The 22,568-nt window shown below is 40.0% G+C and overlaps 2 protein-coding genes and 1 pseudogene across 2 annotated transcripts; 2 read left to right on the forward strand and 1 right to left on the reverse strand.

The window, feature by feature from the left end:
• Window positions 1-805: 805 nt before the first annotated feature.
• Window positions 806-2,102, reverse strand: LOC146580630 (uncharacterized; annotated as a pseudogene).
• A 2,953-nt stretch (window positions 2,103-5,055) lies between these two features.
• Window positions 5,056-6,405, forward strand: LOC146580631 (uncharacterized). The gene is made up of 5 exons (XM_085269655.1): window positions 5,056-5,101; window positions 5,204-5,536; window positions 5,676-5,786; window positions 5,940-5,974; window positions 6,070-6,405. Exons 1-5 carry the CDS (start codon window positions 5,056-5,058, stop codon window positions 6,190-6,192), a joined length of 648 nt encoding a protein of 215 aa, XP_085125781.1. The 3' UTR covers window positions 6,193-6,405.
• An 8,799-nt stretch (window positions 6,406-15,204) lies between these two features.
• Window positions 15,205-21,416, forward strand: LOC146580632 (uncharacterized). Its single transcript, XM_085268081.1, has 8 exons — window positions 15,205-15,430; window positions 15,517-15,634; window positions 15,766-15,912; window positions 16,454-16,517; window positions 20,271-20,665; window positions 20,851-20,961; window positions 21,107-21,141; window positions 21,234-21,416. Exons 1-8 carry the CDS (start codon window positions 15,323-15,325, stop codon window positions 21,351-21,353), a joined length of 1,098 nt encoding a protein of 365 aa, XP_085124207.1. The 5' UTR covers window positions 15,205-15,322; the 3' UTR covers window positions 21,354-21,416.
• Window positions 21,417-22,568: the final 1,152 nt, after the last annotated feature.

A 22,568-nucleotide genomic window follows, 5' to 3' on the forward strand; every position in this document is an offset into this window, starting at 1 on the left:
TGACACTGATGTGCAGTACTGGATGTCCACAATGTCCATGAAACGTTTTGCACCATCAAAAAATAAAATTGGCTACTTGATTTCACCCATCGCTGGTTATTTTTAGAACATAACACCCGCAATAAACGAGGGACAGCTGAGAAATATAAAATTTGAATCCCTTTTCTCTTTTGCTCTGAGGCGCAGGGGAAAAAAATCGACAAGTCGATAAACATCATTTACAGATATATTGGATAAATGCCCAAGACATCTAGAGAAATGTAAATCGCCGCTTGATTCATTCATTTGCTTAACTTGTTTTGGACCGTAAACAAGGTGCGAATAGGACACCGGAAACAAAGCTCCCCACAGGAGTTTCCGCACCGGAAGTAGCATATGCTAACGTGCACATAGTCAATAGTTACGGGTGCACTCAGACCAAAGGGGGCTGAATAATTACACACACCCCACTTTGCAGTTATTTATTTGTAAAAAATGTTTGGAAGCATGTATGATTTTCATTCCACTTCTCACGTGTGCACCACTTTGTATTGGTCTTTCACGTGGAATTCCAGTAAAATTGATTCATGTTTGTGGCTGTAATGTGACAAAATGTGGAAAAGTTCAAGGGGGCCGAATACTTTTGCAAGCCACTGTATTCCACCTAAATGAAAAAAGCATTTCATGTGATTTTACTTCAATATAATATATAAAATAATAAAGAAACAGATTAAAAAGACAACTACAAAATAAGGCTGGCATTATTTCTCATGCTTCAGCAATTCTAAAACCATCAAGGTTCAACGTGAATGCATAAAAATGCGCCTCACCAGACTGGAATAAATAGGGTCCAAGTCTTTCTGACACTTTGCTCCTGGACTGGCATACCGATGATCAATTTGCCATTCAGGAGTCCCATATGAGTGGTCCAGGAGAAACTTCCTCTCAGTTGGTGGATCTGATAATATGCAAATAATGAATAATGCATCTCTTGTGCGTCTCCTTTTTGGATCTCCTGACAAAAGAACATCATCGCCTGCTTGAACAACACAATGTTGTACCTGCTTCCTTTTCCGTGTTCCAAAGGTCTTCCACTAAACAAATCTCCTTTCCCTGTCAGTCAGCCCTTCTTAAATGTACAGACCATTTCATTCAGAATCGTCATCTCCTCAAGTCTTGTGTCTTTATGTCCTCTTCTGGGTTGGCAACTGCAAGGTCATCATCCATGGGACAGGCGTTTGTCACAGCAGGAAGACGTGGATGTCGGTGGAAGAGCAGGAAATAGGGACTGTGGTGGGTGTAGTGCTGATCACATAAAATCTCTTCATTAATTCATTATCTCTTGCACTTGTCAATAACTTTTAAACTTTAAATAAGTTTAAAAATACATTCTTAAGACGATGATACACTGTAAAGCATCACGAGTAGTCATCGTGGTTCTGGTTGATGCACTTTCTGAGAGCACGCTTAATGTTCTGGTTGGTCCTCTCATCCATTGAGTTGTATTATAGAATAGATAAATAAGCATGACTGATTTCACTTGAGTTACTGAAGGTTAGACATCCAAATGCTAACCTGCCCGTTGGTCTGGGGGTGGTATGCACTGGACACAGCATGTTTAATATTGAGCTTGCTGAAAATGCTGTTGTTGAGCTGCAGTTACATGAGCAGACTTGGCCTAAATACATCATATCATAGGTAAAGGTACGAATAACACTTTCACAAGTTTTACCTGGTTCACAAACTCCTTTCCTTGGTCAGTCATGATTTTCCTGACCATGCCAAATGTGTATAACTTAAGAGATCATGATTGCAGAGACCTCAGCTGCAGTCTTGGACTTAAGAAGTTCTGCAATCAGCATTGCCAATTAGTATACAGATCGGTCATGGTTAGCACATATCGGTTCCCTAGACATGTTTCCGGGAGTGGTCCAATTAAATCCATGCCCAGCACTTCGAAAAAGTTCTTTTACCTGCAGGTCACAGAACTTTTCAAATTAAAATTTAAAGCTACCCTGGAGCACACAAGCTTTTTAACATGTAAATTAAAAGGGTGAACAGGCTTTAAGATGTACCTTGATGGGATGTAATCCTGGTGCCACGGTTTTGATTTGGTCCTTCATCTGGCAGCGATGATGACATCTGACCTGAAAAATGTACTCCAAACAATATTCCTAGGATACTGAAAAAACAGTTGATGTAAATTGATAACAATAAAATAAAAAGACAGAAACTAATGTTGAAATGTAAGTGTGCAAGTAAACACATTCATACAGAATTATATAGTTAACAAATGTTTTAGAAAAAATTAGGAAGAGGTTCTGATTTCTCTTGTTAACTCAAATAAGACCATGTCCATTCACCGATGTCCTGGTTCAATGTTGGCTAGTAATAGCCAGCAACAACCCTGTTTCTGGTACCTCTGACAAGATTCTTCTTATTTTTCGGCTTGTTGTTCAGTCGGAGGAAGCTCTCCGTTGAGAAGAAAAGCATGAATTTGTTTGTATACGGCGGTATCCATTGTTTAAATGTCTCGGGCAGTTGAAAAGGAGGCAGAGCTGTCGAGAAACGCTAGGAGCTGACTGGGTGCTAACCGTGTCATTTAAATATATTAACTGTCGCAATGTTGGCAAAGGGAGGAAGTGATGTAAGATTCGCGCATGCGGTACCACACATGCGCGAATGGTAATAGTGACGCACACAACTATTATCAAGTTATCCTCTTGATTTTTCAAGCATTCAGTATTTCAGCATTTAACTATTCAAACAAAGTTAACGATGAATATCGCCTCCTAAAGGAGCAGAGTGTAATTCACTGGGTGTACATCAATCTATTATCTGGCATGGACCTGTGTGGACTTGTTGTGCAGTTTAACCAATCAGATTTTAGACATGCCACAGTGGCAGTGTTAACCCCGCCCCCCGACTTTGATCAGTGAGACTGACAGATAAAATTAATTCATGATGACAGCTGCAGGGCCAGGAGTGCCAAAATGAATGAAATAAATACAGCATTAAATAATTAATTTAATGCTTCAATAATTAATTAAAATTTAAAATAACTAAATAATTAATTAAATGTGTCGATAATAAATAAAAAAATATATAAAAAATAAAATAAATGTGTCATTAATAATAGAAATAAATTAATTAATAATTTATTAAATGCTTAAATGAAATGGAAGGGCATTTAAGTAATTATTAATGGGATATTTAATTCATTCATTTTGTCACTCCTAGCCATCCATACACTATGGCCCTAAGTACATAAGTGGTTATAAAATTAAGCTGATATTGAATATGAACATTAAATGGAAATCCACTTGTAATAAAAAAATTCCTATGTATTCGTAAGACTTATACGAGTAATATGGATAACATTTAAAGACTGAATTGCTAACCTTAACCCTGGCTCAACAGTAGACAATTCCTGAACTGTCAGCATTAGTAAATTTTGTGAAGGTGAGCAGCTTCGATCATCGTTTCAAAACTTGTCCTCTGGGTTTTAACTTTGAGGTAGAGGTTATTGTGTTCATTTATGTTTTTTGAGCAGTGTAAAAAAAAAAAAAACATAAATAAACACCAAATTAAAGATGTCCTTTGTTTTAAACAGCATTCTATTTGTAAAGCTTCTCTCATACCTGTTTGCATCCATCCTTTACATCACTGACATCTTGTGGCCCCAGTTGGCCACTGTCACTGGAATAGTTTCTGCTTGTCTTATTGTAAAAGTCACCACACACCACCACAGCTACCAATCAAATCTAATCATTGAAATCTCTCCAGGGTAGTTGAATTAAACTGATTCTACAAAAAAATTAAAACTCAGGAAGGGGGCCAAAGACACATAAACACTGTTTACAACAGTATACCTTGAACTGGAAGCTAATGTTAAAGCTGAACTCATATGAAGGTCTTTAGAAATCTTCCTAATGAAGAAGTACATACGATTAGTCTGTTTCTGCTACCAAAAACGAAACATTGCTATCCATAACTCTAAATATGTGACTTCTTTATTGCAGTAAGAGAAATAAGCTTCAATAGCAGGTTGATGCCATGATGCAAAATAGAAAAAAAAATCAGGATTATGAACATTTGAATAACTAAAAACCAGATTTGGCCCGCAGCCTAATTACATTTGGCCCGCGAAGCCATACCAAATTACTATTAGAGCTGGCCTACTGGTATTATACAGCTAATATATATATCGTTTAGTATTAAGCTTTGCTTGTTCCATATTCAGTTTTTCAGCAAAACTTGTTTGAGTCCATAAGAAGAGATTCATTCTTAAATCTGGAGGAAGATTTTTCTTTCAATAAATATTAACGTTAGCCCGCGACTTTGTTCCAGTTTTGAATTTTGGCCCACTGTGTATTTGAGTTTGACACCCCTGCTCTAAATAAACACCTCTGCGTTAGTGCATTTGGTGAGGTCTGTAGTTACAGGCAACAGCTCACATATCAATACAACTCACAGTTAAAGCAGGCATAGTCCTTCATCTTGACATTTTTGGCTACTTCTTCACTGCAGTTTTTGAATATAGCAGTGACAGAGTAACACCCCTAAAATAAACTGAAAGTTGGGAGCCAGGAGGGGAAAAGTGGCAGCATTTTATTTTTTTCTATTGACTGGTATAAAATGCCAGGAAACAATCACAAAATAAGGTCAGCCACAAAGATCCTCCAGAAATATGTAAATCAGGCCTTAGAGAGATGGCTTTCAGAGGGAGACAGACAAAACCTCAAGCCTGTCAGGATCGCTTTGGTTGCTGTATCCTTCAAGGTCATCTGTAACCCCAGTTCCAAGAGCGTTAATGTGAAGTTGTACTGGGACTCTCTGAGAGGTTTGTTTTTAATGAGCAGATGTGATAAAATATTTCAACAGTGGTTTGAGAGTCTACATGCGAACAATCACAATCTTTGTCTCTTGGTTCACTGTTAGGGTTAAACTTTCTGGGGGGCGTGATTATTCTTTCACAGATGTATTGTACAGCACATACAGATACTAAAAACCACACCTCTTCAGACCACCCTATATGAACTTGTAGAGCACCATTTCAGGGACATCGTGTGCACAATGAGGAACTTTGACTCTCTAACAGTTTTACTTGTCTGCAGCCTCAGTAAGTACAGCAACTCATTTACTCCACAGAACCAGCTGATTCTGTTGATTAAGATTCTGTTGCTTTAATGTTTGTGTTTATTTATTTTCTTTTGTTTTTCAGGTTGGATCCCTGTATCACAACCTTTGGAGATTCAGTCTGGAAAAGAAGTCACGCTGCTGTGCTCCAACTTTTCCAGTTCTCCCACACAGATACTCTGGTTCAGAGTGACCAAGAGAGCCAAACTCACCTGTATCGCCTCCATGTTCGAACCTCATGAACCTGCTTCATTCTGCGCTGGATTTCAAAATGGAAAATTTGAAATGAGCACTAATTTATCCACTGTGTTTCTCAAAATTAAACAAGTGGATTTATTGGACTCTGGACTTTATTTCTGTGGATTTAAAATACACAGCAATCCAGTTATTGTTGAAGCAACAGATTTAGTGGTCCAAGGTAAGAATGACCTCTTCATTTGGTTTTATTGAATTTCATGAAAATAAGAGTCAAAGTTTAAGATGTTAGATTCTGAACCACACATTTAATAAACTGCAGCTGCTGTCATTTCATTTATTATAATCTGTCTTTGTCACAGACACTTTTATCAGATTACCAAATATGATGAGTGTGATCCTCGGTGTTCTGACTGTTTTCCTCATCACAGTCATCGTTTGTCTGGCTGTTAAAATCAAAAAGCTTCAGAAAGGTATTTTTATTGTAACAGATTTTTACATGTCTTTTATGATTACACTTAAAAAGGAACAACAGCTATTTTCTATTTTAAAAATCCCCCAACAGGAATATTTTTAACATTATAATTCAACCAACCTCATAAATTGTTTGTACTTTTTTGCCGTAGTTCACACTGAAGGAAAGAATCTACAACAAGAAGAGGTGAAGTGTTTCATTTTGTGTCCTTCACACTCTTTATCAGTTAATGTTGGTAGTTTTTTACTCAGCCGTGAGACTGACAGTTCTCTTATTCACAGAGGCAGAGCTCAGAGCACCTGCACTATGCAGCTGTGACATTTCATCCAAAAACAGAAAGTCCTCACAGGCCTGCATCAGCCACAGAAGTGGACCCAGATGTTATTTATTCATCTACTCGATAGACTCAGAAAGTGACCGAGCACTTCATGGAACCGAGGCGTCATTATTGATCTGCTGATGTTTGTTTGGTGGATATTGTCATGCTGTGAAATCACAAGTGAAAATGTACATGAATCCTATTGGTGTCCTGTGTTACTGTTATAAGTGGTCTATATGTCATATGTCAAAACATTTTAGCCTCCACAATCTTTGTGTTTTTTGTCCTATCTTCCTCCCCTCACCTCAACTGGTTGTGGCAGATGCCTTTTCCTCTTTGGAGGTTTCTTCTTGCTAAAAGGGAGTTTTTCCTTCCCACTGTTGCCGAGTACTTGGGATCGTGTCATTGTTGGGGTTTTCTCTGTATTATTGTAGGGTCTTTACCTTACAGCAGAAAGCACCTCGAGGCAACTGCTGTTGAGATGTGCGGCTGTATGAATTGAATTGATATTAGTGTCAGCCACTATTCAAAAACGGATCAATCACTCAGAATTATCAGTGCAAGAGGAAATAATTTGAACAAAGGTAACAGGAATGAATGTATTTCTGTCTGCTTCATATTATGCAATATAATATCAAGAGGTTATGAAGGTATTTTGTCGAGCCATATGTTTTTTGTAAGTATGGTTTTTAGTGTTTGTTGGAGCTTAGACAGTTCAGCCAACATTTTGCTGTGATCTTTAATTTGAGTTTCTAATTATAATTTTCATTATTTTATGTTATAGTGTAATATACCGTGCTTCATAAATTGATCCTGCTTTGTTAGTCTTTTGTGTTGTTGTAAAGTGTTGGTAGGTGTCGTAAAGGGGGTGTGTTAAGCACGAGGGGGGATGAAAGGTTAGTCAAGTAAGCAGGACCCGGAGCAACAGTTTTCTAACCGGCACCGTTTATTGTGCTTTTGTTGTAACATAAAAGGAATGTAAACGGAGCTCCCACCAGAGGCCTTTGTTTGTATTTTTCAGTTTGTATGGAGAATAAATGTTTTTTCCTTTTTCACAAGCGCCTTGTTTTTGCTACCGAAAGGCATACAAGCGATTCAACAAGAGCACGAGTCAGAAACTTAAGTCCTGCAGAAGCGGCAAAGAAGGACCGAAGGTTGCCGCTACAGTGTTTGTGTTTTTTATTTTTGGTGCCAGCCTCAGGTGGCCATTGGAGGTACTGCACTTCTAAGCAGGCAAAGTTTTATTTTAGTCCTGGATGTTGCCATTTGGCTTTAATTCGGTATTAACAATTCTATATCGATATCATGGCACAGAAAAATGGGACAGTGTTATGATACAGTGAGCATTTGTACAGTTATTTTGGTCTTATTCTCAGAATTCTTTTATCTGTAATCAGTCTTAAATATCAGTACAAATACAAAGGCCTTTCATCATCTTAAATCTTCTCATGTCTCATATAGCTTCACAACATCTTACAATGTTAGTAAAGGCAGAGCATAAAAGATAAAAATAAATAATTAAGTCATCTGCTAAATGCCAAAAGAATAATAAGTTGATAATGACAGGTTAACAGCTGTTCTTCATTCTCATCTTGTCAAAGCCGTGCAACTGCTGACCGTTAACCACAACAGAGCTGACTCTGTATCAAGTAGTGAATACTTCCTGTCAGACTGTGCAGAGTGTTTTCACAGACTAAACAGATCAGGGACATTAGCGTTATGCACTGGTGGTTCCCATTAACAGTAAAAGTTCAAATGTATAACTTTTTATTTCTTTAGATTTGCAAGGGTTGCAATATGTATCATTTTAACAAATTGTAAGCTTTTGTGCAGTGATTCAGTGATTTTCCATTTTAGTTATTGCATGCTTTGGTGTTTTAGTGTTTTGTGGGGAGTGGAGATTCCACTCTCGTCCAACTGCCACCTATTTGGAGTTGAGTACAGGGAGTAGCTGACTGGTAATGATTTGAATCCTTCTCTATAAAGGGGAGAGAAAACAGGAAGGAAGGGGATTTTTCTGTAGGACACAGTTATAGTGGGGAAGATGGTTGAAATTTTTGACTCCAGTGAGAGCGTGTGAGGTAGCATAACTTAAACAGCAAGGAAGGTGATAAGTAAATAGCATCAGCAGACCATTTAAGTTCTTTTAAGTATCCTTTATTTCTGGCATCTCCATTCTACCATAAAACAATTAACCTGGTATGCAAAAATCCCACTTGCTTTATACACCTGACCTCGTTAGTCTCTACCATTGAAACAAATGTCAGACCAAACAATACAATTCTAAACAAAGAACAGGAATAAGATCATGCATGAAGTTGACCTCATGACCCTATATAAACACGAAGTACTGGGGCGGCTCTTCCCATATACCTGTCTTAAATATAGGACCTGAATAAACAACATGGACAAACATGGTTAAAAAAACACATGCATGGATGTAATGGATGTAACTACTGCTACCACAAACAAAACCCGGGATAGTGTGTGTTAAGCAAAGTTACAGCAGCAATGTCTAAATTAAAGCATTATGGCTGACTGTAAAATAACAAGGAAAGAAATTATCAATATGGTTAAGGGATAAGTGGTAAATGAGTTCATGCCTAACCACTTTGTCACAGAGAGGTGAGCATTTTAGAGCAAAACCCTCCAGGCCTGCAGGGTTTTGCGTTAAAGTGATCAAATGACAGTGGGTGGAGGATTTGTTTCAATTATTATTTATATGGATTTGTTGTGATAAAAAAAAGACTGGATTGGAGACTGTTGGTGTGCTGGACCTGCATATTCTGGGAGTTCACAGAGGAAAAGCCTACTCCGAAATTAGAGGTAACCGATGAGAGGAAACTGTTCAAGACTTGGTGAGGAAGAGCAATATTGACATGTGCTTGGCTGTGTTTTCTCAGTGACCACCTTTTCCTGTTTTTAACCAGGCTAACAATTTTGACCATGGTGGCTTTGGACCTTGGATTGCAGGCCAGATCTGTGTCTGCAGCCACTAGTCTGCTTCAGAGGAAAATCTTGTATGTCCTAGTTTCACTTTGAATGTGGTGGTTTTCCACAGTTCACTATTTAGAACGTATTCATTTCCTGTGATGATGCCATTTTTGTGGCCCCTTTAGCATTGTCAACAGGATTGTGGCCAGTATATGAAACCACCTGCCTTAAAGTGATCAATATGGCAGATGAATTATCCAAAACTGTTAACATGGTCTCAAAAGTGGTCTGTAGTACAGCAGTGTGATTTTCTGCTGAGTGCAAAACCGTATGGGGATAAAACGGCTGTGGGTACCTTGCATGCCATGTTTTACAATTGCAGACAAAGGCCAGAAGAGCCTATTAGAAAGTTTACTTTACGTTCCAGAGAAGTCACCGCCTGCAGATAACGGAGCCACAAGACCCTTGGTGTGCTGACCTGCACATGCGTGATCAGTTTGCCTTAGGCCTCAGAGAAGGTGTGATATAAAATCTACAGCATCTGTTAAAGCATTACCCTAATCTCCCATTCAAACAGGTGAGCAAAGAGGCGCTTCCCACTGTAAGGCCTCTTTGTTACCAGTTATTACCAGGTTTTTGTTGTTGTTTTTTAATCCTATAATGCAAATATTTTTAACATTAGAAAATTTATTTTTGAATTATATTTTTTGCCGTAGCTCACACTGGAGAAGACAATCTGAAACAACAGGTGAAGTTTTTAGTTTTGTGTCTTTCACTATTTATCAGTTAATGGTTGTTTACTTTTCTACTCAGCTGTGAGACTGACAGTTCTTGTATCGACAGAGGCAGAGCTCAGGACTCCGGCACAATGGAGCTGTGACATTTTGGCCAGACACAGAAAGTCACCACAGCCCTGCATCAGTGGACACAAATGTTATTCCTCTGCTCGATAGACTCAGAAAGTAACTGAGCTTTCTGGCTGGTGGCTGTTCTTCTTTATAGGTTTCTTCCTCCTCCTTCGGTATTAATAATTCTAGATGAATATAATGGCACAGAAAGATGGGACAGTGTTATGATACAGTGAGCATTTGTACAGTTATTTTGGTCTTATTCTCAGAATTCTTTTATCTGTAATCAATCTTAAATATCAGTACAAATATAAAGGCCTTTCATCTTAAATCTTCTCGTGTTTCATATAGCTTCACTGCATCTTACTATGTTGGTAAAGGCAGAGGAACTCATGTACCTGTTTCCTAATAAATAATAGGGGGTTGTGAGAATAAATAAAAAAATTAATGAAATCATATCGATACTGCATAGAAATATATTTGACATGCCTAGAAAAGGCCTCCGCTAAATTCTAAAAGAGTAATAATTTGATAATGACAAGTTCACAACTTGTTTTTCATGCCCATCTTCTCAAAGCTGTGCAACTGCTGACCGTTAACCACAACAGAGTCAGTGGTTGCTTGACGTCTATACATAGTCATGACAAATACGAGCGCCTTTAGAACTTGTGAAAACACTCTGCACAGGCTGACAGGAAGTATTCACTACTTGATACAGACTGAACAGATCAGGTACATTAGCGTTACGATGGTTCCCATTAACAGTAAGAGTTCAAATGTATAGCAAAGTTTCGGGGTTTTTTTTCTTTAGATTTGCAAGGCTTGCAATATGTATCATTTTAACAAATTGTAAGCTTTTGTGCAGTGATTCAACATGCACTTTTAAACCTCAGGGATATCATTCTGTCGATATGGGAAGCATAAATAATTGTGAATCAATTTGATCTCTTTTGATGTAAATGGATAAGACAACACAACCAGTAAAAAGGGAATGGATTTGCAGGTAGTGGCTGCAGGCTGTCCCCTTCTCCTTGTCCCTCTGGACTAATTTTTGTCTAGTTTTGCTTTTTGCTAGTGTCCTTTCTTTACTGGTAGCAGTATAGGTGTTGCTACAGCATCTCCAGACCATTTTATGGGGGTAATCCTGTTTAGTTTACTTTTCCATGTATCTATGTTTGCTTGTATGGCCCAGTTATTATGACCCAAACTGGCCAAGCACTATTGATTCATTCTAATTTATGTAGTATTAACCGTAGCATCTAATTACTTGTGACAGATGAAAGATGTGAAAGATGAAATGAACTGCCCAAACGTGGACATTTGCATCTAGCTGTCAGATATTCATGTTGTGATTATCTTAACCACTACTGTTGGGTGGCAGATACATTTCAAATAAGACTGTGCAGATTTTTTTATGGCCACTCTAACCTACAGCGTTTCAAGAACCAATTTTACAATTTATCTTGTGATACTTTATTTGAAACTGTGAAAAATGCCTAAGATAACACACAATTGTATTTTTGCACCAACAAGGTGATTCCCGAAGAGGTTGAGCAAAAAAAAACTAGTATAACACAGTATGATGTGCAGTGTCTCCTTAAAAATTTGAGGAAACTGGACAAGTGAAGGACAAAAGAAAACATGCCAAGTCTAAAATTGAATATTGCAAAAATATGTACGGACCTTAGTGTCTGCACATGTGTTTTGACATGTGTGCAAGCTGTAAGGAAAGACTTCCGAACTCTCTCCCTCGCATACTGTGGGTGCAGCAATGTGTTACCGAAGGAGCTGTCCAGTGCTGTCAGGGTGACCCTGGTGTATTGATGTCTGTGTGTGTCTGCACATGTGTAGTCGTCTGCAAGGTGTTGTAGAGTCTGACAGCAGTTGGAAGGAAAGACTTGTGGAATCACTCCGTCTCACATCGTGGGTGCCGCAGCCACTGAAAGAGCTGCTCAGTGCTGTCAGAGTCTCCTGCATGGGGTGGGAGATATTGTCCAATGGGGATGACAGCTTAGCCACCATCATCCTGTCACTCACAACCTATACTGGCTCCAGGGGGCTCTTAGAGTTGGCCCTCCGGATCAGCTTGTTCAGTCTCTTCCTGTCCCCAGCAAAGATGCTGCTGCCCAGCAGACCACACCATGAAATATGGCTGAGGCCACCACGGAGTCATAGAAGGTCTTCAGGTGTGGGCCTTTCACTCCAAAAGACCTGAACCACCTGCAGCTATCCACACTCTCAATGTCCATGCCTTGGATGTTTAGTGGTTGCAGTGGAGGATGTTTGTGCCTGCGGAAGTCTACCACCAGCTCCTTGGTTTTTCTAGTGTTGATCTGGAGGTAGCTCTGCTGGCACCAGTTCACAAAGTGATCTGCCACGTGATACAATCTGAAAAGTGTTTGACTGGCACATTTATTTATCCTCAAAAATAAAGCAGTTGCCAAACATATGATAATGGTCCCAAACACACTGCTGATGCAGTAAAAGCATGTCTGGATTTAAAAAACAAACAAACACAAACTGCAACATCATCATTTGGCCTCCCCAAGTTTAACATTGTTGAAGAAGTGTGGGTACAAAAGATGGTAAACATCCAAAGAAGAGTTCTGAATATCATTCAGGAAGGCTGGAAAATTATTCCTCATGACTACAAGAAAGCTGCCCAACAGATTGCAGGCTGTGTTGAAGAATAGAAGTAATCATACCAAATATTGGCTTTCGTTTGTAAGCTGAGCAGGTTACTAATGGCATACAGAAGATATTCAGCTTACTCACAGTATGATGTATGCTGTATTCTAAAGAGGAAAGAGTATTCAGCCACATTTCCTGTGTCTAACTTTCACAATTTACTCTGCAGCGGCTACATCATCAGATAAAGCCGTAACCAGCTGTACATGTGTTGCTTTCTCAGTCATAGTCGTCTGTTTGTCGTGCAGAATGTGTACAGACTTGAGGATGAGTAAGGCATGCATCTGTTAACCTATCCAACAGTGCACGAAAAGAAAATGTTTAATGTCATTTCATGCTAAAGTCAACATCTTTGCCCCTCTAGTTTACACCTTAATCTGTAGGTTTCCTTTAACCTGGCTGCATAAGAGAACCTCTTTCCTGTTGAGGCCATCTAGTCAAAACGTAGGGTCAAGAAAAGCTCACAATAATCATTTATGTCCATCTGATAAATAAACATTTCTAACTAAATGAGACCCAAATTAACAAAAATATGTGATAAAATATGTTTCATCACAGCGCTTTGGTGACATTTTGTGGAGGTAATGCTAAATTATCTATGTAGGAAAATTAACTTTCACCTTTAATCTTAATTATGCAAATTCTCATGACCATGAGTGACGAAACGTTTCTCCCACAAAACGCTACGTCCAGATGAACAGAATCAACTTTTGGAGATTTACTTTCCTGGATGATTGAGAATGCATCAAGACGCTTCTGCTCAAACATTGATGTACCCGGTTTGAATGAAGAAATAAACATGTACAGTACTCCACCTCTTTAAAGCAAAAGATCTCAGAGATGAAGTGTCATAGCAGTGAGGCAACGCACACAATGAGGAGCTTCATCTGGATACCAGCTTTATTTCCCTGCAGCCAGAGTAAGTACTGAATTAGGAATTGTTTAATATTAGCTGTCCCCTTCTCAGCTAAAAATAAATCAAATCTGAACAGTTTCTTTTAGACTGGATTTCTGTTTCGACCTCTGAGTCTGAGACTGTGGAGCCTTGTCATGCCACTGATATTTAAGGGCTCTTAAATGTGTTTGCCTTGAGGAGAATTTGTGTAAAATGTAAACATTTTAAATTCATAAAGTTTTGTCTCCTTTATTGATCATGCAGAGCAGTGTTCCAGTTTAATAACTAAGCTGGCATGTTTGATGATGGCTACTTTGGCTGCTGTATTTCTAGTGATCACCATCGGTAGGTAGTAAACGAATCGCTGCACTGATCCTACTTTTGTCTCCACATGATGTTACGTAGTTCATGAACAACAACACATTCACCAAGAGCAGAACCCTTGCATTTTTTGAGGATCTTGTGTTCAGTAGGAGTATCTGAGATGTGTTTTCTTGAAACACTGTTTCTGCGGCTTTCAAACCATAAAACACACTACTCCAAAACTTGGTCCACTCCAAAGACCAGTCTAAGGAACTTGGAAAGAAAAGTGTCTGGACATCTTTAGGTTTCTTGAAGATGTCACCTCTCATCTGAGAAACTTCTTTTCAGTTCTAAGAGCAATTGGTGGAGAGTGCAGAACCTTCACAGACATATTGCCTTCCAAGGACCAGGTTCCCCAGCACAAACAGTAGTACAGTACACAAGGTGCAAGGACCATTGCCATAAACGTGTAGATTGGGGAAACCAAACAACCCCTGGCTAAGCAGATGACACGACAAATAAGAGCTGCCTCCTCAGGCCGGGACTCTGCAGTCTATTTACACCAACAGAGGACTAGCCACTCTTTCAGTGATCAGGTTGTGCACTTCATTGACAGGGAGGAACGGTCCATCCTGTGAGCATTGCAGAGGAACATTAAGTACTCAGTGATGGACAGGAAGGTGTTGCATCCACCAGGATCAGTTGGACAACAAGACTTGGGGAGGGGAAAAAAAAAAAAAAAAAAAAAAAGACCAAATGACAGAAATCAATGAGCTACAACTCTTAATACACAGCACATTGTTGCATTTCTGAAAAGTGTTTCAAGTTCTGCAGGTTGGGACCCATTCTTCAGACAAACAGAGATCCCATAACAAGCAATTCATCATTTGCTGAAAGTCTACAAGGAAGTTTGCCGCTTAAATTATGTTTATCTGTCTCTCTAACCAAGCCTAACTTACCCTTAAATTAAGATTTTCCAATTAAGGTGAATAATAATGGACTTGATCTTTCACCTCACGTATTTGTTTAGTGATTTTTTCCTCATTACACTGATCAAATGCTTTTCTACATTGTTGTGATTTGGCTCTATAAGTAAAACTGAATCGAATCGTCCCTCCACTGGGCTCGTCACATCCCAGCCCAGCTCACACTCTGCACTGGAGTCTGTCGCTCTATGCCACTGCGGCTCCCCTCGTGGCATCGCCCTGCAAGTAAACAAATATTGGCCAGAAGCATCATCCCGGAAGCTGGCATGGCTAATAGCTGTGGCGACTAGTGATGGGACGTTCTGTATCGAGGCTTCGAAGCTTGTGTCGAGTAATTGAGGGGGCGTTTCCGCGAAGCGCGTATCGAGGCTTGCTTCATTTATGGGAGGAGCTGAAAATGATGACGTCCGAAGCCTCACTGCCCGGCTGTACCACGTGACTGGTTCATGAAGTGGTTCGAACTTTGCCGCGAGATATGACAGCGATATAAACCCCTCAGACTTCATTCAAAAATGTGGGTGTTTGATGGAGAGTTGCGGTTAGTGAGAGTTTGGAGACCGTATGGAGGTTTATGAGAGTGAGGAAAGTCAGGAGAGAATGGAGCCAGCTAAGAAGAGGAGGATGTCCTCCCCTGTGTGGGAACATTTTGATCTTATTCCTCCCAACAAGGTATGTAAATTTCTACAGAAGATGTATTTTCATGATACTGATGGTGCAATACAATTTATGTTGAGCTGTCTTGACTTTTGTACAAGGTGAAGTGTTTGCTATGTGCCAGGGAGCTGGGATATAACAGCAACACCTCATCCATGCTTAGGCACTACAGAGCTTTGCATGAGAATAAGGGGGACACCGATCGTGGAGCAAGACCAGGTGAGCCATCAAATGCAATGATAATATAGGATGCAGTAATGTTACTAAATGATATAACAATATTATACAACTGTTATAAGTTACGTGTGTGATATTTATATTTGTGCTTTATCTTTATTGTCTTTCCTCAGGAGAACAATCTCAAATAGATGAAGACCTGGTCAGCATGGTGATTGAGGACTCCCAGCCATTTAGCATTGTGGAGGACAAAGGATTCAAAAGATTTGTTAAATCATTAAATCCTAGCTATGTTCTCCCCACTAAAGGTTATAAAAGCAGTGAAAATTTAGTTTTTACAGAATAAAATGTGAACAGGCAGGACTGAACCTCAAAGCCTCAGTGTGTAGCTGTCCATACCTAAACGTTACAAAAGCACAACCACTGTCCACACCCCAACCACACCTCACCTCACAGTAAATGATCATTTCCATTTCAAGCATTTCCAAATAATCATTTCCCATACTGCCACCATAAATATACACAGTATACTGCCATCACTACAATATACATGTTTTACACACTCCTTTTGTTGTTGACATTTACAGGCTGTGTGCAAAATGCCACACTCTTCAAATTCATGCCAGCTATTATTTTTACGTCCAGTAGGTGTCCTGCTAGAGCAAATGAAGCTTCATGAAGCTTCGCGTTGGGGTGAACCAATTGGATGAAAAGCTTCAGTGCTTCATGGGGCTTCATCTGCCCATCACTAGTGGCGACCCTCTCCCAGCACAGCTGCACCTGGCGAACAACAGTGGAGACACTACTCACAGATGTACTTCTGCCGTGCTGTCAATCACACGCATTGTCTCCTACTGTCAGGACTGGGTTGCCACGTTACACTGACTGGTCAGTCTCCAAATGAGTCGCCACACTTCACAATCAGGCAGGAGGTCCCTCTTTTTCACACTGGCATTAGTACTCAGCCAGCTCCCTTTTAATAGGTCCATTAACAGCTGATAGGTCACCTCAGGACACATGGCCTCAGCAGGTGATCACTATCAGCCAATTTGTCAGGACCAGAGGAGTTTCCCGCCTTCAGGCTCGCACACCTGGTGGCAATAACCCACTTGCTCTGATGATTTCATTTGGGCAGCTTAATAAGGAAGCAGCGGTGGATCAGGCTAGTGATGGGCAGATGAAGCCCCATGAAGCACTGAAGCTTTTCATCCAATTGGTTCACCCCAACGCGAAGCTTCATGAAGCTTCATTTGCTCTAGCAGGACACCTACTGGACGTAAAAATAATAGCTGGCATGAATTTGAAGAGTGTGGCATTTTGCACACAGCCTGTAAATGTCAACAACAAAAGGAGTGTGTAAAACATGTATATTGTAGTGATGGCAGTATACTGTGTATATTTATGGTGGCAGTATGGGAAATGATTATTTGGAAATGCTTGAAATGGAAATGATCATTTACTGTGAGGTGAGGTGTGGTTGGGGTGTGGACAGTGATTGTGCTTTTGTAACGTTGAGGTATGGACAGCTACACACTGAGGCTTTGAGCCTCAGTCCTGCCTGTTCACATTTTATTCTGTAAAAACTAAATTTTCACTGCTTTTATGACCTTTTTAGTGGGGAGAACATAGCTAGGATTTAATGATTTAACAAATCTTTTGAATCCTTTGTCCTCCACAATGCTAAATGGCTGGGAGTCCTCAATCACCATGCTGACCAGGTCTTCATCTATTTGAGATTGTTCTCCTGAGGAAAGACAATAAAGATAAAGCACAAATATAAATATCACACACGTAACTTATAACAGTTGTATAATATTGTTATATCATTTAGTAACATTACTGCATGCTATATTATCATGGCATTTGATGGCTCACCTGGTCTTGCTCCACAATCGGTGTCCCCCTTATTCTCATGCAAAGCTCTGTAGTGCCTAAGCATGGATGAGGTGTTGTTGTTATATCCCAGCTCCCTGGCACATAGAAAACACTTCACCTTGTACAAAAGTCAAGACAGCTCAACATAAATTGTATTGCACCATCAGTATTATGAAAATACATCTTCTGTAGAAATTTACATACCTTGTTGGGAGGAATAAGATCAAAATGTTCCCACACAGGGGAGGACATCCTCCTCTTCTTAGCTGGCTCCATTCTCTCCTGACTTTCCTCACTCTCATAAACCTCCAAACGGTCTCCAAACTCTCACTAACCGCAACTCTCCATCAAACACCCACATTTTTGAATGAAGTCTGAGGGGTTTATATCGCTGTCATATCTCGCGGCAAAGTTCGAACCACTTCATGAACCAGTCACGTGGTACAGCCGGGCAGCGAGGCTTCGGACGTCATCATTTTCAGCTCCTCCCATAAATGAAGCAAGCCTCGATACGCGCTTCGCGGAAACGCCCCCTCCATTACTCGACACACGCTCCGAAGCCTCGATACAGAACGTCCCATCACTAGATCAGGCTTTGTTTGACTGTAGCCCTGAAAGCAGTTCAATAAGAACAGATCATTAGAATGAAAGCAACATGCTTTACTGATGTCCAGAATTTTAAATTTTGGCGGTTAGAGTCCAACAGCCCGTCTCAGCACAACAGAACCCCAGCGGTGATAAGTATTAGAGTCGGACCTCTCAGAGTCTAGACGCTGGTGGTGGTAGAGATGAAGATGGAGGCTGAGCGATGAGGCGGGTTGCACAAAGGCATCTCCAAAGGAGAGTGACAGATAGACAAAGACTGGCTTGACAGTCTATTCCTGTAATGCATTTTATAAAGTTAATTTTTGAGAACGCAGCTTCACAGGTGTATGTTGAGCCAAACATGGTGAGCACATACATGGCCAACATGTATCATACTCTTGGGGACAAGCCACCCAACGGTGCTCAAGCTTTCCGATAGCCGATAGTGGAGTCCAGGTCTCTTGGTCATTCTGAACCAGAACATCTCTGGAGAGCAGCCTTCATGTCACTAGTGGCCTGGATGTCAATCAGTTCACTTCAAACAGCTGCCTCGTCAAGGCCAGTATATGGCTTGTTGTGCTTGGAGAAAACCCAGGCAGCCTGCTGAGACGTGGTTATTTTCCCTCTCTTGTTCAGTTAAAGTTCAGTTAAGTTTCAAAGCATCATTTTTTTTTCTCTGATGGGTCTCTGACTGTTCAGGATATGACGCTTTGAGGTTTAAATACTTTGTGGTGTTGTGGTAGCTCAATTTATATTCTTCAGCAACAGCGACAGTTTCACTGCAAATGAGGTTTACAGGTACAGCGTTTCTAAAGGTTGCCCTATGAATACATATCGGTTCAGTCTTCATTATAGCAGCGGTTTTCTGCATCAACTGTCTGCTTGAGGTTGTGTTGTTGAGGTAAAGGTTAAGGTTAGGTTTTCTTTGCAAACCATGACATTGCATGTGACAGTGATGGACAACATGAGGGCCTCACAAGTATGAAGCTTAACATATCACAGTCGCCCTCTTGTGGCTTGTTGCAGTACCGATAATGAGTCCATCAACACTGACCAGGTGAAGAAATAACATCAACTTGGGAGGAAAAATATAATGAAATAATCACATATTACCAATGATACTGTATTATTTTATTGTACAACAGCATCTGCCCCTCAATGTCTGCCAAGAAAAATTCAGGCCCTTGGACAAATGTAGTTGCCGACCCCTGCCATAAGCTCATTCAAAAGTCATTAAGCTGTTTTCCTGTAATAATAATGGATTGGATTTATATAGCGCTTTTCAAGGCACCCAAAGCGCTTTACAATACCACTATTCATTCACTCTCACATTCATACACTGGTGTAGGCAGCTACAGTTGTAGCCACAGCTGCCCTGGGGCAGACTGACAGAAGCGAGGCTGCCATATCGCGCCATCGGCCCCTCTGGCCAACACCAGTAGGCAAGTAGGGTAAAGTGTCTTGCCCAGGGACACAACAACCAGGACAGAGAGCCCAGGGATCGAACCGGCGACCTTCCGGTTACAGATGCGATTCCCTAACCCCCTGAGCCACGGTCGCCCTAGACTTCTACAGGACCAAAGTCTTTCTTTGCAACAGCATCTATTGCCATCTGGTGGCTTTCTGAGAGAATACAGGCAATGGACTTACACATTGCCTTCCCTTCCCCAACCCAGAAGCTGACATCCATATTCTATACTGTCTATGGCCCAAACCGATTCAGTTGGCACTCACAATTTAAGTCAAAATTAAGTGCAATTAACTGTTTTTTGCTTTTAATGGAAAGCTTGATGAATTATTAAACATGGTGTGTACAACATACTTTCAAGGTTGAAGATTTATTTTTAATTTGGTTAATTTGTTTATATGTGGACAATCATGTAATTTGTCTCTTACATTTAATTTTCTCAAAGCAAACGGTAACATTTATACAAACAATTTGAAGAAAGCAGCACTGGAGACTAATTAGCAAATCATCAGTGTTAAACTGTGTGTAGGCGTGTTCATATGTGTGTGCTTATAGTAGAAACCACACCTTTTCAGACCTTTGTGTAGAGCTCCATTTCAGGGGCATCGTATGCACAATGTGGAGCTGTCCCTCTCTCACAGTTTTGTTTCTCCTCAGCCTCAGTGAGTGGAATTCATTTACACAGAATTGATTGCATTTTCTATACGATTCCGTTAATTCATTTGCCAAAACTTTATCTTGCTTGTCCAGTTTTTTGGAGTTTTTTTTTTATTTCTGTTTTGTTTTGTTCTTATTTTCAGGTTGGATCTCCGTCTCTGTTTCTGATTCTCAGACTTTTGAGGTTCAGTCTGGAGAAGAAGTCACGCTGCTGTGCTCCAACTATTCCAGTTCTCCCACAGAGATATTCTGGTTCAGATTGACCAAGAGATCTGAACCCCACTGTATCTGCTCTATGTCCCAGCCTCATGAACCTGCTTCATTCTGCACAGGAATTCAAAGTGGAAAATTTGAAATGAGCACCAACATATCCACGGTGTTTCTTAAAATCAAACAAGTGGATTTATTGGACTCGGGGCTGTATTTCTGTGGAACATACTTAAGCAATTATGCAGTTATTGTTCATGCAACAAATGTAGAGGTCCAAGGTAGGAATTTTATATTGATTTCATTTTGATGAATGCATGAAAACATGGATCTAAGTTTTAGATTCGGAATGTTGAAGTTGGAAAATCTTCCTAGCATTAAAACTTAACAACACTAAACTTAGCATTTATTTTATAACTGTAGCACACTGTGTCACTGTTATTTAATTCACTTATGTTTCTCATAGATGTGTTTGATGGATTACCAAAGATGATGAGTGTGGTCCTGGGTGCTCTGACAGTTTTTCTCATTGTGGCCGTCATCTATCTGGCTGCTAAAATCAAACATCTCCAGAAAGGTATTTTTGTTTCCACAGACTTTCACATATACTGTTGCTATATAAGAGAAACATTTTTCTTCTTGTTTAAAAAAAATCCTTCAATAGCATTAGTTAGAAACATTGCAACTAAAATGACTATACAATTTATTTCTGTGCTTTGCAGTACCTCACACTGGAGAACAGAATCTACAGGAAGAGGTGATGCGTTTCATTTTGTGTCCTTCCTAGATTACGATGTTTCTTTTTCTTTACCCGCTTAGTTATGAGACTGACAGTCCTTTCATTCACAGAGCCAGAGCTCAGACCCGGATTATGCTGCTGTGACATTTCATCCAAAAACAGAAAGTCACCACAGGCTGGCATCAGTCAGAGAAGTGGACTCAGATGTTATTTATTCCTCCACTAGATAGAATCAGAAAACATCTGGAACTGTGTGGAACTGAGGTTTTATTATTGATTTTCTGATGTTTGTTTGGTGGATTTCCATAGCTGGAAAAAAAAAAAGAAATTATGAATAAAAGTTGGACAAAAATGAACAAAAAGAAAAATTGTTTTTTAATTTCTTACTATGTGCTATTATTTTAATTGCATGTTTTTTCTTTATAATTCTAGTAATGGCATCTCACTGGCAGAACATGTCTTTGTTTCATATAGTCCCGTAAACCTGATTGATTACTTTTTGCCACTGTTCTTCACTGCCGTTAGCATGAGACAAGGCCTGGGTATTCTCCTGATAAGATAACACACGATGTCACAGGAGATCTCCTCCCAGATTCAGATAGAGGTGATGAGTGATCTCCTGAACAGTGTGTGTATTGGCAGCATTGGATATGTGATATGTAACATCCCAGATTCTTTCAATTTTAGGTCTAAAGAAATTAAGACCCAGTTAATGTCTCTGCACTGCCCACCCAGCTGGTCACATATGACCAGGCACTGTCCTCGGTCAAAAGGAATTCAGAGTCAGCTGCCCCAAATGAGGTCTGAAAAAAGCTCTACGGCCTGAGGAACCACTCAGTACCACCCAGTCAGGGTACCAGTGGGTAGCAGGTCGGGGTCTGTATGTCCCTTCATGGATGTGTCTCCCCAAATCATCACCGCCCCACTGCCAAACTGGTGCAGGTGATATTTACTACAATTCTGTAACGGAAACCCTTTTTAAACTGCACAGATTACTGAGAGCCAAATATTCAGGCACACATACACAATTTGCAGTAGTTTACCCACAGTGTGTGGTTTGGTCTATGCTGTATTCTAAACAACAGGAAGAAGAGCGTTCACCAGCATGCTAGCATTTCCTGCATCTTTCACAATTTAGCCACAAAGGACAGTAGATAAAGTAATAACTGACTGTGCTCATGCTGTTTTCTCAAGCATGGTGGTCCATTAGTTCTGGAGAATGTGTTAAAGATCAGACATGCAACACTTTCACGTCCTGCAGGTTTTTAATATTGTTTACTGAATGGATTTTACTCCAATATAACCAACAGTACACAAAAAGAAAAGGTTCTAAAGTCACAGTCATCTTTCTGACTGTTTGGTGCCCATGGCAGATAACTTGTCTCTACAGATATTCTAAACTTACAACCCCTCTTTGTCACAAAGCATGCAGACTGCAGTCATGT

Source organism: Mchenga conophoros, linkage group LG3 (genome assembly GCF_057382185.1).
Source record: "Mchenga conophoros isolate Kocher_MC1m ecotype Shallow Benthic linkage group LG3, M_conophoros_male_GT1.1, whole genome shotgun sequence".
Classification (NCBI taxonomy): Eukaryota; Metazoa; Chordata; class Actinopteri; order Cichliformes; family Cichlidae; genus Mchenga; species Mchenga conophoros.